General features: G+C 36.1%; 1 protein-coding gene across 3 annotated transcripts in view; it reads right to left on the bottom strand.

Annotated features, from left to right (window-relative positions):
- Nucleotides 1-19,888, bottom strand: part of FERMT2 (fermitin family member 2) — a 95,571-nt gene that overhangs the window by 36,935 nt on the left and 38,748 nt on the right. For all 3 annotated transcript variants that reach the window (XM_034992286.1, XM_034992285.1, XM_034992287.1), the window contains exon 3: nt 17,582-17,815. In XM_034992286.1, the coding sequence (XP_034848177.1) occupies nt 17,582-17,815 (234 nt within the window). The remainder of the gene's footprint in view (nt 1-17,581; nt 17,816-19,888) is intronic.

Genomic DNA, 19,888 nt, shown 5'->3' with positions numbered 1-19,888 from the left:
CAAATATTAAATCATTTTACATACCTGAAACGAATATAATGTTATATGTCAATTATATCTCAAAAAAAAAAAAAGCTCCACAGGTAATTTTGATTCCAACTTCTTGACAACTAGTAGCTTAAGTAAAGGGGAAGGGCAGCGGGGGGTAGAGAATAACATTTCTCAAATGATAGGCAGTTCTACATTGGAACAGGGTAGCCACTGACTATACATGAAGTCTACAAATAAGTTTTCATTTCATTATAACAAAAAAGTAAACCTCCACCTCCACATAATATACTAATTATTTCATTCATACAGGAATTTAGGACTGATTTACTTACCGTGCCTTGTATCAAGAAAGAATTAAACTGGTGAATTTAGAAATCTGAATCACATGTAAAAGTGGGCCTGGTGAAGAGCATAAGTAATTAAACAAAGTTTATACTTAACTAAAATACACCTGGAGGACTATTTTAAAATGGGTATACCAAATTACAGTGCTGTCTTTCATTCATGCTAAATTTTATACTTCAATAATAAATATAAACTAGCATTTATGAGTCACTCTACAAAGTAATGATCTAGGACCTCTTTATAACACAAAGATATAATATATAGCAATGAAATGTAATGTTCAAAATCAGTATGTTAACAAGTAGAAGACAAATCTGGTGGAAGATGGACTACATAAATGCTATATGTATGTACCAGAAACTATGCAGTGAGGAAGTGGGGAACTGAGGAGCACAGAAGGGTTTTCAGGTAAGATAATCAGATTTTAGTTTAAAATAAATTTTGGGGGCGCCTGGGGGGCTCAGTCGGTAAGCATCTGCCTTCGGCTCAGATCATCATCCCGGGCTCCTGGAATGGAGTCCTGCACTGGGCTCCCTGCTCAGCGGGAAGCCTGGTTCTCCCTCTCCCTCTGCCCCTGCTTGTGTTCCCTCTCTCACTATCTCTCTCTCCCTGTCAAATAAATAAATAAAATCTTTTAAAATTAATTAATTTTGTTTTGAGAATTTGTTAAACATGTATACCGAGCTTGTGCATTTATTTTCAATCCTCTCCAAAATCATACTAAAGAAATAAGTAAAACATGTACTTTTAAGGACAAAAAGAATGGAAGAAAACATCACATTAAAAAAAGTCAGAAAAATTTTGGGAGACAGAAGCCAGATTGGAAGAGTAACAGATGACTAAAAAAAGGAAAAAAAATAAAATCAAGGTGTTTGCAAAAGGAAATACCAATGGGAAACACACTGACTCATAGTGCCAAACATCAAGCATGACCAAGCACTGAAAATAGACAAAAAAAAAAAAATCCTGTCCCATACTGAATTAAACCTACCCCTTAAATACATGCCCTTTAGGATCCCTTAGAGGAGAATCTAAACAGCCCTAGGGAACAATCTTTTAGATACAGACATTTGATAAAGCTTGCTCAATGTCTAAATACCCCAACGAGGGGGTAACAAGCTAAACCTCATTCAATGTAGGACTTCCTATTGGTATTTGTAATGCACTATTATTAAATATATGAATGGACAATGATTGACAGACATGTGAGAAAGGACTCTGTGGTAGGTCTACAGTTCTGGAGCTAACTCCTTAAAATTTCTGTCCCTGATTATATATTTATACACTAATCTGGGGACTGTTGTGAAGAGGCTTTGCAAATGGAATTAAGGCTACTAATCATCTGATTTAAGAAAGATTACCCTGGATTCTCTTCATGGGTCCAATGTAATCATATCAGGCCTGCCAAATAGAAGAGGAAGGCAGGAGAGGTAAGCACAGGAAAGATGAGACTGAAGGAGAGGTCAAACAGATGTGAAGAGTAGGAAGGACTGGCGTTGATACTGCTGTTTTTGAAGACAGAGGAAAGAAGCACATGTCAAGGAATTTGGGAGACCTCTAGAAGCTGAGAATGACCTTTGGTAGACAATCTAGGAGAAACCCTGGTCCTATAGCCACATGGAACCAAATTCTACCATGAATTCTTTCTCATAGCCTTCAGGAGGAACACAGCCTTGCTGACACCTTACTTTCAGCTTTGTAAGACTAACTAGAACACCCATCTGAGCCACATTGTGACCAGACTTTTAAACTACATAAACAGTGAGATAACAAATATGTGTTGTTTTAAGCTGCTAAATTTATGGTAAAATTTGCTACAGCAGCAATGGAATGCATGCACAGAGTTTCTAACATGAAAAACACCAAATGAAAAGGAAAAGAAAAACAACTCAGGGAACCAGAGATACTGCAGGAAGCAGACGAACAAAACCAAACCTTCTTAAATACAATTCTCAGAAAGATGATGACATCTGTGACAGATGACTAGCATGTTATAAAGAATAACTAGAGATTTACAAAGAGATCTTTGGAGATACAGTGAAAACAGTTCTAAGGAGTGCCTGGCTCAGCTGGCAGAGCATGTGACTCTTGATCTCAGGGTTTTAAGTTCGAGCCCCACACTGGGTGTGAAGATTACTTAGAAAAATTTAAAAAGAAATTCTTTAAAAAAAAAAAAAAGTTTTAAGAGGGAGATATATAGTATTATTTAGGCTTACGTCAAGGAACAAAAAAGGTCAAGTGAACAATCTAATCTTACACATAAAGGAACTAGAAAAAGAACAAAGCCCAAGGTAAGTAGAAGAAAGTAAGATTAGAGCAGAAATAAATGACATAGAGACTAAAAAAAAGAACAAAAATCAATGAAATGAAGAGGTGGTTCTATGAAAAGATAAACAAAATTGATAATCCCTTAGACTCATCAAGAAAAAAAGAGAAAGGACCCAAATAAATAAAATCAGAAATGAAAGAGAAGTAAAAACTGACCCCACAGAAATACAAAGGATTATTAAGAAAATACTATTATGAAAAATTATATGCCAACAAATTGAACAGCCTAGGAAAAAACAGATAAATTTCCAGAAAAATACTATCTTCTAAAACTGAATCAAAGGGGCGCCTGGGTGGCTCAGTCGTTAAGTGTCTGCCTTCGGCTCAGGTCATGATCCCAGGGTCCTGGGATCGAGCCCCGCATCGGGCTCCCTGCTCAGTGGGAGGCCTGCTTCTTCCTCTCCCTCTCTCCCTGCTTGTGTTCCCTCTCTCTCTCTGTCAAAATAAATAAATAAAATCTTTTTAAAAAATAAATAAATAAAAATAAAACTGAATCATGAAGAAATAGAAAATCCAAACAGACTACTCGTAAGTAAATTGAATAGGTAATCAAAAACCTACCGAAGTCCAGGACCAGATGGATTCACAAGTAAATTCTACCAAACATTTAAAGAAGAGTTAATACCTATTCTCCTCAAAGTATTTCAAAAAATAGAAGAGGAAGGGAAAGTTCCAAACATATATCATGAGACCAGAATTACCCAGATACCAAAACCAGAAAAAGACACCACAAAAAAAAGAAAACTACAGGCCAATATCCCTGATGAACGGATGCAAAATCCTCAACAAAATATTAGCAAACCACTTTCAACAATACATTAAAAATATCATTCACCACAATCAAGTGGGATTTGTTCTGGGGATGCAAGGATGGTTCAACACTCACAAATCCATCAAAAATTTAAGAAAGATTACCCTGGATTCTCTCCATGGGTCCAATGTAATCATATCAGGCCTGCCAAATAGAAGAGGAAGGCAGGAGAGGTAAGCACAGGAAAGATGAGACTGAAGGAGAGGTCAGACAGATGTGAAGAGTAGGAAGGACTGGCGTTACACCATATCAACGACGATACACCGTATCAACAAAATGAAGGATAAAAATTATATAATCACCTCAATTGATGCAGAAAAAACATCTGACAAAATTCAACATCCATTCCTGATAAAGTTCTCAAAAAAGTAGGTTTAGGGAGAACATACACCTCAACATAATAAAGGCCACCTATGAAAAACTCTAACTAACAGTATACTCAGTGGTAAAAAAAAAAAAAAAAAAAACAACTGAGAGCTTTGCCTCTAAGATCAGGAACAAGATACCACTTTTATTCAACATAATATTGGAAGTACTAGAAACAGCAATCACAAATAAGAGACGTCCATATTGGTACAGAAGAAGTTAAACTGTCACTATTTGCAGATGACATGATACTATACACAGAAAATCCTAATGACTTCGCCAAATAACTAATAGAAGTAAGCAGTAAAACTGCAGGATACAAAATACCCAGAAATCAGTAGCATTTCTATATACTAGTAACAAAGTAGCAGAAAGAGAAACAGTGGACAGTTGTTAAGGAAACAACTCCGCTTATAATTGCACCAAAAAGAATAAAATACCTAGGAATAAATTTAGAGGTAAAAGACCTGTACTATAAAACAGATGAAAGAAACTAAAGATGGCACAAATGGAAAGATATTCCATGTTCATGGATTAGAAGAATATTGCTAAAATGTCCATACCACCCAAAGCAATCTACAGATTCAATGCAATCTCTATCAAAATACCAACATCATTTTCACAAAAATAGGACAAATACTAAAATTTGTATGCAACCACAAAAGACCCTGAATAGCCAAAGCAATCTAGAAAGAAAAACAAAGCTGAAGGTATCACAATTCCCGATTTCAAGATATACTACAAAGCTATAATAATCAAAACATAAAAATAGCATTAAAATGGCATAAAAGGGGTGCCTGGGCGGCTCAGTGGGGTAAGTGTCTGCCTACGGCTCAGGCCATGATCCCAGGATCCTGGGATCAAGCCCTGCATCAGGCTCCCTGTTCAGCGGGGAATCTGCTTCTCCCTCTCCCTCTGCCTCCTCCCCCTGCTTGTGCTCTCTCTCTCTGCCAAATCAATTAAAATAAATAAAAAATAAATCTTTAAATTAAAAAAAAGGCATAAAAATAGAGGCACTGGCATAAAAATAGATGCACTGATCAATGGAACAGAATAGAGCCCAGAAATAAACCCATGCTTATATGATCAATTAATCTGTGACAAAGGAAGCAAAAAAAATAAATAAAAATATATGGAAAAGACAGTCTCTTCAATAAATGGTGCCGGGAAAACTGGACAACTATGTGTAAAAAATGAAACTGGATTACTTTCTAACACCGTATATAAAAACAAACTCAAAATGGATTAAAGACCTAAACATGAAACCTGAAACCATAAAAATCTAGAAGAGAACACAGGCATTCTCTGGCAGCGACCATAGCAACATTTTTCTGGCTATGTCTTCTGAGGCAAGAGAGACAAAAGCAAAAATAAACTGAGACGACACTAAAATAAAAAGCTATTGCACAGCAAAGGAAACCATCAACAAAACAAAAAGGCATACTGAATGGGAGAAGATATTTGCAAATGATTTATCCAATAAAGAGTTAAAATCCAAAATATATAAAGAACTTCTACAACTCGACACCAAAAACAATCCAATTAAAAAATGGGTAGAGAACCTGCATAGACATTTTCCCAAAGACCTACAGATAGCCAAAAGACACATGGAAAGACGCTCAATACCACTAATCTTCAGGAAAATGAAAATCAAAATCACAATGAGATATCACCTAACACCTGGTCAGAAAGATTAAAATGAAAAAGACAACTAACAAGTGTTAGAAAGGCTGTGGAGAACAAGGAACCCTCATGTACTTTTGGTGGGAATGTAAATTGGTAAACCCACTGTAGAAATCAGTATGGAGTTTCCTCAAAAAGTAAAAAATAGAACTACCCTATGATCCAATAATTCCACTACTGGATCATTCACCACAATCTACTAGGTATTTGCCCAAAGAAAATGAAAACACTAATCCAAAAAGATACATGCACCACTGTTTATTTGCAGCATTATTTACAATAGCTAAGATATGGAAACAACTTGTTTCCAGTGATAGATGAATGGACAGGGAAGATGTGGAGTGCATATATATGTGTGGATACGCACGCGCGCACACACACACACTCAGGAATATTATGCAGGCATAAAAAGGATGAAATCCTCCATTTGCAACAACATGGATGAACCTAAAAGGTACTGTGCTAAGTGAAATGAGACTGAGAAATACTATATGATTTCACTCATGTGCAATCTAAAAAAAAAAAATGAATAAACAAAAAGAATCAGATCTATAAATACAGAGAACTGATGGTTGGGGGGGTTGGGCAAAATGGGTGAAGAGGAATGGGAGATACAGACTTCCAGTTATGGGATGAATAATAAGTCACGTGAATAAAAGGCACAGCATAGAAATACAGTCAATGATACTGAAATAGCATGTATGGTAGCTACTCTTGTGGTAATCACAGCATAATGTATAAACTTGTTTGATCTCTAAGTTGTATGCCTGATACTAATATAACATTGGGGCTTGATCCCAGGACCCCAGGATCATGACCTGAGCCGAAGGCAGACTGAGCCACCCAGGTGCTCCCCCCGCCCCCTTTTTAAAGGTTTTATTTATTTATTTATTTGAGAGAGTGAGAAAGAGAGAGAGGAAGGTCCTTTTTCTTCAAATTCTTTTTTTCTTTTTGGTTGAGGTTCTACTTTATATAAAGTCCACAAATCTTAAATGTATTCATGAATACTTGGGTAACAAACATCCAGATAAAAATACAAAACAAATGAAATTTAATTTTGCTAGCCACAATAAAAAATCCAATGGAAGACATTAAGTCAGGTAAAAGGATCAATCTAACAATGTCTGACTAATTATTAGTTACAGAAAGAATAGAGAAAACAAAAGGGAAGAATTAGGGCATATTACCATGAAATTTCAACATGGCAGGGAAAAAAAAAGATCCTAAAACTAATTTCCAGAGGAAAAAAGCAGCCTACAAAAGGATGAAAACAAAAATTAAGAACACTATCAGGACTATTAATAGCAATGCTGGAAGCAAAAACATAACAATGACTTCCCAATTTTGAGGAAAAATGATTTTCACCTCAAAAATTTATATCCCATTCACCTTTTTCTTACTATGCTGATGGAGGAGCTAGTCCACCAAAGTAAGTGAGCAAATCAATACTGAGAAAATGCAAGTATCAAATATGAGAGAGGAGAAGACATTTTGCTTGGACAGTGGTGAAGAGAAGTCCTGGAGCTACGACTATACAGCTTAGCCTAGAAAGCATCCACTTCAGACTGGAGCAGGAGGATGGAGGCTTCAGACTGTGTCTAGGAAGAAAAAAAGGGGGGCAGGGAGGAGATTACTATAGAGAATACAGAATGCAGAAGAATCAGCAATGGATATAGGCTGAAAACTAAGTAAATGATAAACAAGTAGGCATATGAGATAAAATATACATTTTGGTTCACCAAGTAAAAAGATTTATCTTGTTGAAATAATATAAACAATAATTAGTCAAATATTATAATAGTTCTAAGAAAAGAGAAAAGAAACATCTGGGTAAAAAGCAGTGAAAAGATACCTAAAACTAATAAATCAAGAAATAACAATACATTATTTAGAATTATGGAAATAAACAATACAAGAGTAAAAAGTGGCACTACTATGATTAGGAGCTGGGGAGAAAGAGGGCAGAAAAGTGGTTTTATGTTTTAAGCCCCCTTTTTCTTCAAGTTTTAAATTCCAGTTACTTAACATAAAGTGTAATACTAGTTTCAGGTATAGAATTTAGTGATTCATCACTTATATACAACACCCAGTGCTCGTCACAACAAGTGACCTCCATAATGCCCATCACCTATTTAACCTACTCCTCTGCCCTATGTCATAAGCTCCCCCCCTTTTAAAGATTTATTTAAGAGAGAGAGAGAGAGAGAGCACGCGCACACAAGAGGTGGGGGGAGAAGGGCAGAGGGAGAAGGAGAGAGAGAATCTCAAGCAGACTCCGCACTGAACTCGGAGCCAGACGTGGGGCTTGATCCCACAACCCCGAGATTATGACCTGAGCCGAAATCAAGAGCCGGGCATTCAACTGACTGAACCACTCAGGCACCCCCGTCCCCACCTTTTTAAAAGATTTTACTTATTTGAGGGGCGCCAGGGTGGCTCAGTTGGTTAAGCATCTGCCTTCAGCTCAGGTCATGATCCAAGTCCTGGGATTGAGCCCCCACATCAGGAGGGAGAAGCAGGGAGCCTGCTTTTCCTTCTCCCTCTGCTGCTCCCCCTGCTTGTGCTCTCTCTGTTAAGTAAATAAATAAAATCTTTAAAAAAAAAAAAAAAGATTTATTTGAGAGAGAGCATGCATAAGTGGGGGTGGGGGAAGGGGGGAGGGACAAGCAGACTCCCCACTGAGCGTGGACCCCCCCCCCCAAACAGGGGGCTTGATCCCAGAACGCTGAGATCATGACCTGAGCCAAAAAAGATGCTCAACCTACTAAGCTACCCAGGCGCCCTTGTCATAAGCCCTTTTAACTTTAACTCTGTATCTGCTGCTCTGATTAAAAAAGAAATTCAAAATCTTTCTGCTTACCGTGTAGAGTATGTATTGGAAGGAACAAGAATGAATAGAGGAGGCTGCTGAACAGTCTAGGGGAGAGATGGTAGCAGTGTGGTCTATTAGAGCAGTAGGGATGGTAGAGACAGAAAGATGTGAAAAGATTCAAGATCTATCCAGGAGGCAAAATGAACACTTCTAGGTGAATGAGATGAGTAGGTGAGAAAGACAGTGGTGCTAAGGATGAATGACACCCAAGTTTCTGGTATGTTTATCTGGGATGGTGGTGCTTTTTACTACTATGGAGACTTCTGAGGGACAGAGTGTGGAGAACTACAGAGATTTCAGAAGGAATAGCATGAGTTCAGTTTTGAACATACTTAATTTGAAATTTCCATGGATTATTAAACATAATGAGCAAATGATGGCTTTCTAGAAAGGTATAATGCTGGAAGAAAATGAAAGAATGGAGGGTCTCAACTAAGAATGGAGTAACAGGAACTTGATTTACCCTCCTGCTTTATTTAAACAATAAAAAGGAAAAAGAAGCGCTTTTCAGACATTAGACAACAAGAAGCCCAGGAAATAGGAGAAAAAAAAAAACAGGATGAGTCCTTGCAGTACAGCAGCTTGCTCCCTAGCAGTAGTTCAGGGCAGGGAGGGGGCACACAGAGCCAGGTCTTACTGAATTGAGGGAGTTGAGATGGAATTCAGGGAGGCCAAGATGCATATAATTTGTGAGTCAGAATACTAGAGAGAAGGGAAAACCATGGAGAGAGCACTGGAGAGCTGTGGTTATCCAATGAAGTCTGTCTGAATTCTGATCTGTGTATTTATATAGGGGGAAAGGCCTCCTGATACACAGGGTATTGGAAAGAATCCTCAAAAGGAAATATGCTAATGGTGGCTCTGCACCTACCCTAACAAAGCTCAAAAGCAAGTATCAAAAGGACCCAACTGATTCCAAGTAATTTAACTACTGACCAGGGAGGGAAAAAAAAAAAAAAAAGCCAACACTAATTAAAAGGGATATAAAAAGAAATCTAGCCACCAAAAATATAAAATTAATAAAGCCTGGCATTTGATCAAACATTTCCAGATATAAGAGAGTCAGGAAAATACAGCATTAAAGGAAAAAAATAAAGTAACAGAAGCAGAAGTAATTATCTAGGATGATAGAATCAGTAATCAAAGATATTAAAATAGCTACTAAAAACATATTCTATATATTTAATAGAATAGAGGAAAGCATAAACATAATGAGAAAAATGAAAGATTTATAGATTTTTTAAAGGCCCAAATCAAACTTCTGGTAATGAAAAATACATCTGAAATGAAAACTACACTGGATGTGACTGACAGCAAATTAACAGGATATCAATGAATGTTAAGACAAAAATGGACACTATCCAGAATGAAACACAGAATGAAGACTGAAAAAAAGGAATAGAGCAAACAATAATAATGAGTCTAACATACATGAAACTAGAGTCCCACAAAGGATGGGAATTGTAGGAAGGTACACTAAAAATTATTTGAAGAACTGATAAACTATTCAAGTTTGGGGCACCCCGGGTGGCTCAGTCAGTTAAGCATCCAACTCTTGATCTCAGCTCAGGTCCTGATCTCAGGGTCGTGAGTTCAAGCACCATGTCAGGCTCCACACTGGATATGGAACCTACTAGAAAAAAACAAAACAAAACATTAAACTATCCAAGTTTGATGAAAACCATAAACCCACAGATCTAAGAAATGCAATGAACCTAGAAGAGAATAAACCTAAAGAAAACTATGCCAGGATCATCAGAATTAAACTGCTAAAAAAACAGAGTAAGGATAAATTCCTGAAAGACTAACAGAAAAGACACACAGAAGAATAAATAAAAGAATAATAAAAGACTTCTCTGAAATTACATGAACCAGAAGACAACAGAAAGACATGTGAAAATTACTGGAGGGGGGGAAAAATCTAGGATTCTTTACCAAGCTGCAATATCTTGTAAAAATGAAGGCAAAAATCGAGACTTCTGTAGACAAAAGGTGAAAAACATCACCAGCAGACCTGAATTATTAAAAGGTTATATGAAGTTTTTCAAACAGAAGAAAAAGGATACCAAATAAAAAGTATTCTCACAAAGACCACTGAAAAATGGTAAATGTGTGGGCAATTAAAAAGACCATTTTCCTGGGGCGCCTGGGTGGCTCAGTCAGTTGAGCATCTGACTCTTGGTTTTGGCTCAGGTTATGATCTCAGGGTCATGAGACTGAGCCCCACATCAGGCTCTGAGCTCAGCACAGAGTCAACTTGAGATTCTTTCCCTCTCCCTCTGCCTCTCCCCCTGCTTCTACACGCACATTTTCTCTCTCTAATAAAATCTTAAAAAAAAAACAAAACACAAAACATTTTCCTTACTTTCTACTACTTTTAAAAGACAATGATTGTTTCACAGGAAAATAACATATTGTGACTTTCAGAGTACGTGAAAGTAAAATATATGCTAGTAGCAAAAAGGACAGGAAAGGGGAAACAGAACTTACTATTGTAAGATTATTATACTATGTGCATGTAGTGCTATACTATTTGATCATTTGCTATGATTAAGTTAGTCATATAAACTCTAGAGCAAATATTAAAAGATAAAAAAAAAAGCAGTCAAATCTACTTAAGTCATGGATAGAAATAAATATAACTTAAATAAACTCCATCAAAACAAAACAAAAAAATTAAAAAAAAAACAGAACATGTAGAAATTTAAAAATAAAATACCATAAACAAACAAATACAGAGATGGTAGACTTAAACCCAACCACAGTGATAACCACATTAAATATAAATGGTCTAAACAGTTTATAAAAGGGCAGGGATTGTCAGAATAAATAAAAAAGCAAGTTCTAGCTGTACGTTGTTTACAAGAAATCTAATTTAAAGACATAAATTAAAAGAAACAGGATAAAAAAGACATTAATACCAACCAAAAGATAGCTGTAGCACTTTTTAAATACAGACATAGTATATTTCAAAGCTAATATTATCAGAAATACAGAAGGTCATTTCATAGTGTTAACAGAGGAAATTCATCAAGAGGACATAATTTTTAATGTGTGCACATACTAATAATACTTCGATAAAACTGACAGATGTGAAAGGATCAAGAACAAACCCACGATTATAGCTGAAGATTTCAAGGTCCCTTTTTTTTCCAACCAACTTTACCTGTCATTTATAAAGCACCCCCACCCAGTAATAATACAATATACATTCTTTCCACATGCACACAGAAAGTTTTCTGTTTTGGGATAAGCCTCACTTGATCATGACGTGTTAATATTTTTTATATATTACTGGAACCAATTTAAATTTTGTTAACGATTTTTGTGTCTATGAATAAAAATCATAAAACAGATCATCATTGTCTTTCTTCATCAAAATTAAAACTTCTGTTCTTCAAAAATACTTAAAAAATTAAAAAGTAAACCACAGTGAAGAACTATTTGCAAAACATAAATCCAATAAATTTTCTATATCCAGAATATCTAAAAAGTGCTTACAATTCAGTAAGATGGCAAACAACCTAATTTTTTTCTTTTAAAAAGGGGAGGCAAAGGATTTAAACAGATACTTTACCAAAAAAAAGACATATGGGTAATCACATGAAAAGATCCTCAACCTCACTAGTCTTTAGGATAATACACATTGAAGCCACAAGCAGCTATTACCCCACATCCCCCACATCCACTAGAATAGCTAAAACTAGAAAATGCTGCTAGAAGTTTTAAGTGATTCTTCATTTCTTGTTCATCTTTATAGAAAAAGTAATCATTATTATTACTCCTAAAACAAAACTTTTACATTAGAATCTTTCTGTACAACTTAGGCTACCAAAATGAAAATTAAATTTAAAAAAATGTTTTAAACACAGCTGAGTTTGAGTTAATCAGAGTTCTGTTCCACTACTACTGTGTGCTTCTCTATCCCTACCAAATAGAGATTTTTTTTTTAAATGTTTTATTTATTTATTCATGAAAGTCAGAGAGAGAGAGAGAGGCAGAGGCAGAGGGAGAAGCAGGCTCCCCGCCTAGCAGGGAGCCCGATGCGGGACTTGATCCCAGAACCCTGGGATCATGACCTGAGCCGAAGGCAGACGCTTAACCATCTGAGCCACCCAGGCGCCCCCCAAATAGAGATCTTTATAAGAATAGAAGGGAAGAAGTATGAATGTATTAGTATATGCCTAATACCATTAGGCATATACTAATGTCTAAGACTCAAATTGCATACCTACTGATGGTATGAAATGGTAGCAAGCTCTAAACAAAATATATTTTTTTATAGTGCCTCTACGTAATTGTCAGTTAAACTTTGGGAGAATTTTCATTTCCTCTTAATAATATATGTCAGACACATTACATCAAAGAACTTAAAGTGCTTGTGCTTAGCCCACGGTGGTTCTTTTAAAAAAGAAATGAAAGTGTAACTAAAAACCTAACTTCATCATTACATAAAAGCATTTTTTTAAGAGTTAATTTTTAAAAGAAAACCAACATAATTTTTAGTAAATAAAAAACTTGAAAGCCGATCTGCCAAAACTCACATAAGAAATAGACAATCTGAATAGACCTGTATCTATTAAAGAAACTGAATCAGTAATTAATAACCTTCCACAACAGAAAGCACTAGGGCCAGACTGGTTTACTGATGAATTCTACCAAACACTATTTTTCTGGTTGTATTGAGATACTGACATATATCACTGTGTACATTTAAGGTATACAGCAGAATAACTTGACTTAGGTACACTGTGAAATGATCACCACAGTAAGTTAACATCCACCACATCATATAGGCACACATACACACACAATCTTTGTGATTGGAACTCTTAACTTTCAAATATACCATACCAGCATTAACTGTAGTCTTCATGTCATACATCACATCCCCACTACTTATCTCATAACTGAAATGTATACCTTTGACCACTCTCATCCAATTCCCCCCACTCCCCAACTCCTGCCTCTGGTAACCACAAATATGATCTTTCTATGAATTTGCTTTTTTGTTTTTGTTTTGGGCTCCACGTATAAGCAAGATTATACAGTATTTGTCTTTCTCTGACTTTATTTCACTTAGCATAATGCCTTCAAGGTCCATCAGTGTTGTCACAAATGGAGGATTTCCTTCTTTTTTATGGCTGAATAATATCTGTGTTTGTGTATCGCAACTTTTTTATCCATTCATCTGTCAATGAATACTTACATTGTTTCCTTGTCTTGGCCACTGCAAATAATGCTGCTATGTACATGGGAGTGCAGACATCTCTTCATGATAGTAGTTTCATTTCCTTCAGTTATATTCCAGAAGTAGAACTGCTGGGTTGTATGGTAGTTCTATTTTTAATTTTCTGAGGAATTTCCATACCGTTTCCATTGTGGCTGGGTTCCCTTTTCTCCATATCCTTGCCAGTATTTATCTGTCTTTTTGACAACGGCCATTCTAACAGTTATGAGGTGACATTGCATTGTGGTTTTGGTTTGTATTTCTCTAATGATTAGTGATATTGAACACTTTTTCATGTATCTGTTGAATCTTTGTATATCTTCTTTGGGAATATGTCTATTTAGGTCTTTTACCCATTTTTAATTGGATTGTTTCTTTTTTTTTCTTTTTTTTTGCTATTGAGTTGTATGAGGTCTTTCGATATTTTAGATATTAACTCCTTCTCAGTTATATGATTTGTAAATATTTTTTCCTATTCAGTAGGTTTTCATTTTGTTGACCGTTCCTTTTGCTGTGCAGAAATTTTTTGGTTTGATATAATCCTACTTTTTTATTTTTGCTTCTGCTTTACGTGTTATATCCAAAAATCACTGCCAGGACCCATGTTAAGGAGCTTTTTTCCTAGCTACCAAACATTTAAGGAAGAAATTATATTAATCCTCTACAATCTCTTTTGGAAGATAAAAATGGAGGGAATAGGGGCACCTGGGTGGCTCAGTCGTTGGGCATCTGCCTTCGGCTCAGGTCGTGATCCCAGAGTCCTGGGACTGAGCCCCACAGCGGGCTCCTTGCTCGGCGGGAAGCCTGCTTCTCCCTCTCCCACTCCCCCTGCTTGTGTTCCCTCTCTTGCTGTGTCTCTGTCAAATAAATAAGTCTTTAAAAAAAAAAAAAGTGGAGGGAATACTTCCTAATTCATTCTATGAGGCCAGCATTACTCTAATACCAAAATCAAAGGTATTATAAGAAAACTACAGACCAATATCTATGCAAAAATCTTCAACAAAATATTAGCAAATAGATTCCAACAATGCATAAAAAGAATTACACACCATGACCAAGTGGGATTTATGCCAACTATACAAGGGTGGTTCACCATCCCAAAAATCAACATAACCAATTTCATCAAAAGTCTAAACAAAAAAGGCTAAAGAAAACTCACATGATCATATCAAAAGATACAGATTTTAAAAAGCATGACAAAAATCCAATACTTGTTCATGATTAAAAACTCAGTAAGCTAGCATTCTCATCTTGATAAAGAATACCTACAAAAACCCTTTAGCAAAGGACATACTTAATGATGATAAACTTGAAGCTTTCCCACTAAGATCAAGAACTATGCAAGGATGTCCTCTCTTACGACTGCCTTTCAACATCTTACTCGAAGTACTAGCTAATGCAATAAGATAAGAAAAGCAAGTAAAAGGTACATAGACTGGGAAGGAAGAAGACTGTCTTTATTCACAGATATGATCATCATTCCTATAGAAAATCCAAAAGAATCAACAAAAACTCCTCAAATAATTATAGAAAGGTTGCAGGATACATGGTAAATTTACAAAAGTATATCACTTTCCAATATACCAGCAATGAACAGTGGAATTTTAAATAGAAAACACAATACTACTTCCATTAACACACAAAAAAGAAATACTTATATATAAATCTAACAAAATATGTGCAAGATCTAAATGAGGAAAACTATAAAACTGTGATGAAAGAAATCAAAATATAAATAAATGGAGAGATGTTCCATGTTCATGGACATGAATATTCAATATTGTTAAGATGTCAGTTCTTCTCAATTTGATCTACAGATTTGATGTAACCAAAATCCCAGCAAGGTATTTTACGGATACCAACAAACTAATTCTAAGGTTTATATGGAAAGGTAAAAGATTAGTGGTTGCCAGGGGTTAGGGGAGAGGGAAGGATTAACAGGCAGAGCACAGAAGATTTTTAGGGCAGTGAAACTGCTCTGTATGATAGTATCATGATGGATACATGTCATTATGCGTTTGTCCAAATCCACAGACTGTACAACACCAAGAATGATTCCTAATGTAAGCCATGAACTCTAGGTCATAATGATGTGTTAGTGTAGGTTTATTAACTATACCACTCTGGTGTGGGATGTTGATAGTGGGGAGGTTGTACATGTGTGAGGATAGGGAATGAATGGGAACTCTCTGTACTTTCTGTTCAATTTTGTTGTCAACCTAAAACTGCTCTAAAAAAATAAAGTTTATGAACTGAAAAAAATACATGATATAAATGGGTAAGTAAAAAAAAAGAACCTTAGATGACTAATAGAGATACAGAAACATACTTTATAAACGAAAATGAAATAACTGTATTTTTTCACTCAAAGAAGTGAACACTAAAAACTGACAATATTCAAGTATTAGTGATGATTTGGGACAATGGGTTTTCATACGTTGCTGGTTGTAATGTAAATTGGTGCAGCAGTCCCCCCTTATCCACGATTTCATTTTCCATGGTTTCAGTTTGTGGTCTGGAAGCAGATGATCCTTCTTCTGATGTATCATCAGAAGGTCAGCCTAATGCTGTGTCACAGTGCCTACATCCTTCACCTCACTTCATCTCATCACATAGGCATTTTATCATTTCACACCATTACAAGAAAAAGAAGGGTGAGTCGGTACAAAAGGATATTTTGAGAGAGAGACCACATTCACGACTTTTATTACAGTATATTGTTATAATTGATCTGTTTTATCGTTTATTATTGTTAATCTCTTACTGTGCCTGTTTTATAAATTAAATTTTATCATAGGTATGTATGTATAGGAAAAAAGCAGTACATATAGGGGTACTATCTGTAATTTCAGTCATCTACTGGGGGTCTTGGAACATTTCCTTCACAGATAAGTGGGGGACTACTATATAACTACTTGAGAAATTCCTGCATACAAATACAAAACTGCAAAAAGAAAAATACCCAAAGAGTAATGGCAATAACATACTGTTTATGGATATGTAAACACAGATATTCAGAAACGCATGTACATATGTGTGTGTTAATGTATTTTTAAAAGTATAAGAAGGATACATACTAACTTAGGACAGTGGTTGCTTTGTGAAGGGAAATTATAAGAATGTGACTCAAGAACTTTACCTCTATTATTGTGACTTAAAAAAAAGTCTTGCAAAATGGCAAAATGGCAGTTATTAATTCTAAGATAACAGGAATTAGGTAATCTTTATATAATTTCTTATACTTTTCTGTATTTTTTTTCCTAAAAATTCCATTAAGCATAAAAAACACTGTAATTCCAGTCATTAGATCAAAACAATAATGTCCTACATCCCTCCTAAATCTATGATATAACAGAATTATGTACTAGTGATAATGACAATAGTTCACATTTTCTCTGATGGTTGAATACTTCCTGTCATATGACATAACTGGGTCAGCCAAAAGTAATCCACATTTCATTTCAGGAAGTATAAATAGAGTTACTACAAGAGTGTTCAAGTTGCAGGCTGCTTAACCAAGACAACATTCATGGTCATTTCCTTAGGAGCTGTGTCAGGCCTTCAGTGAAGGAAGTGACACAATGTGCCTGAATCACTAAAATCACATAGTGACTTATGTGAAGGAAACACTGCAAAACCTACATCTTGAAAATGCCTTCTTTCTTTTCCTTCCCAAGACATAAAAATTAAGTCATCAGAACGAAGTATTACATAATACATACCTGATACACTTCTAGTAAGGAAAAAATCTATATTAGGTTCCTCCTGTTCCATCTTACCTCAATATTTCTTTATCTTAAAGTAATAAAAAACTTTCAAGAATAAAGTGAAAAACTGACATACACATAAAGCATACATAGCTCGCCCCAACCTACTCTTTGAAATAAGCTGTTAATCATCAGTCATATATATGCCACACAACTAATACTTTCATAGGGAAGAATTTAATACTTACTAAAAGTCTTACAGATGTCAGAAACAGCTTTGAAGACTCTATCAGAGAAATTCACTTTCACCTTCACATACTTCATGTTGGGAAGCTGCAGGCGGAGCAGTTTGTGCTGGGGGGTGAACTGAAGCTTAGCATCCGCCTGAATGCCGTACTTATCCAAGGTCCAATGTGTTTTAAGAAGCCAAGTTCTCTTCTTTTCCCACCAGAGAGCATGGTCAGACCAATCCTTTTTTACATCTATAAAAAAACAAGCAATAAACAAAACACTTAATCTAAGATTATCTTGATAGAAATTATAAGAAGAAAACTAAATTGGGCACTTAATACAAGTAACTAAATACTAAGTGTCTTTTATGTGATAGGTAAAAAAGAGATCCTTAAGAGCTGAGAAAACACTCTGTGCCCTTGAAAGCCCATACACAAGGTAGCTGAGGCAGAATACATACTGTAACTAATAATGTTTACATCAGGTACAATATAGGACACAGGGATGAAGAGGGACTACACTGTAGTCACTCAGAGAACAAAGAGAACCCTGGGGACTGGACATGGAAAAATTAATAATGAAGTGGAGTTGGTGGGTTCTAAGCCCAGCCTTGAGGAAAGGACAATATTCTGATAAAGCCAGTGAGAAGGCTGAGGTTTGTTTACGAGACTGCAGATGTGTGCTGAGGTGTGTAAGGAGTAGTGAAAAGTAAGACAGGGAATCCAAGTGAACCAAAACCAATATCCTAGGTGAAGAGCATGAAAAAAATATCCATGAGTAAGAGAAAACAAAAAAACAAAAACACCACATCCCAACTATATATGAGCTGTCCCAAATACATTCAAGAAAAGTAACCCAACTTTTTCCTCAACATATCTTGGTATAAGTATAACAGAAAACAGGGGCGCCTGGGTGGCTCAGTTGGTTAAGCGACTGCCTTCGGCTCAGGTCATGATCCTGGAGTCCCGGGATCGAGTCCCACATCGGGCTCCCTGCTCAGCAGGGGGTCTGCTTCTCCCTCTGCCCTCTTCCCTCTCATGCTGTCTCTCATTTTCTCTCTCTCTTTCAAATAAATAAATAAAAATCTTTAAAAAAGATTTTTGTAAACTATTTAACAGCCTTTTGCAATTAAATTAGATGAAACCAAATAAAAGAATAAACACAAGATTTGGCTTCCTTCAATAAAGCAGATCATTAACAATAAACTTGCAAAATAAAATCCAACTTCAGCTAGTTTTTAAAGTAGCAATAAAAGTAAAGACTTTTTAGGGCACCTGGGTGGCTCAGTTGGTTAAGTGACTGCCTTTGGCTCAGGTCATGATCCTGGAGTCCCAGGATGGAGTCCCGCATCAGGCTCCCTGCTCAGCAAGGGGTCTGCTTCTCCCTCTGACCCTCCGCCCTCTCTATCTCTCTCATTCTCTCTCAAAATAAATAAAACCTTAAAAAAAAAAAAAGTAAAGACTTTTTAGATAATTATGCATTAAACTAAGAACCAAAAAAGGGGGACATTATATTTCAAAAAAAGAACAGGCAAGGCAGCCAGGTGGCTCAATTGGTTGAGTGACCGACTCTTGGTTTCGGCTCAGGTCATGATCTCAGGGTCCTGGGATTGAGCCCAGAGTGGGACTCTGAGCCTCAGTTCTGAGTCTGCTCCAGGATTCTCTCTCCCTCTGCCCCTCCTCCCCACTCTCCTCTGCACATACTCTCTCCAATAAAGTAAGTCTTTAAAACAAAAACAAAAAAAGAACAGCCAAACAAAGCCTTCCAGGGAAGGAAAAAAAAAAAACATGGAAAATAGCATTCTTGCAAATAAAAACAAAAACTATTATCATGATTCTGATAAAAAGCTCATTTTAGTACAGATTTAAAAAGCGTTGGTCAACTTTAAAAAAAATGAGCTTAAAAGCATATACTAATACGGAATTTTTTTTTAACATAACTTGTATACCTGAAAGCCTCAAATAGTAAAAAATGAAATTTTCATATTGATTATGTGCCTAGAAACACCTTCTCTAATGATGAAACTTACAACACACAACTGAACTTCTCATTGTGGAAGAAACACACAAGTGGAAAAACACTTTCAATTTCCCAGACGTTAAAAAAAAATTAATAAGTACTTTTTTTTTTTTAAGATTTTATTTATTTGAGATGGAGCACAAGCAGAGGGAGCTACAGGCAGAGGGAGAAGCAGGCTCCCCACTGAGCAAGGAGCCCGATGAGGGACTCGATCCCAAGACCCTGGGATCATGACCTGAGCCAAAGGCAGACACTTAACTGACCGAGCCACCCAGGAGTCCCAAATCAGTAAGTGCTTTATTAAT

The sequence above is a fragment of the Mirounga leonina genome, unplaced genomic scaffold, assembly GCF_011800145.1.
Source record: "Mirounga leonina isolate KUSES-001 unplaced genomic scaffold, KU_Mleo_1.0 Mir_82, whole genome shotgun sequence".
NCBI classification, from domain to species: domain Eukaryota; kingdom Metazoa; phylum Chordata; class Mammalia; order Carnivora; family Phocidae; genus Mirounga; species Mirounga leonina.
This window is presented reverse-complemented; position numbering and strand designations above follow the sequence as displayed.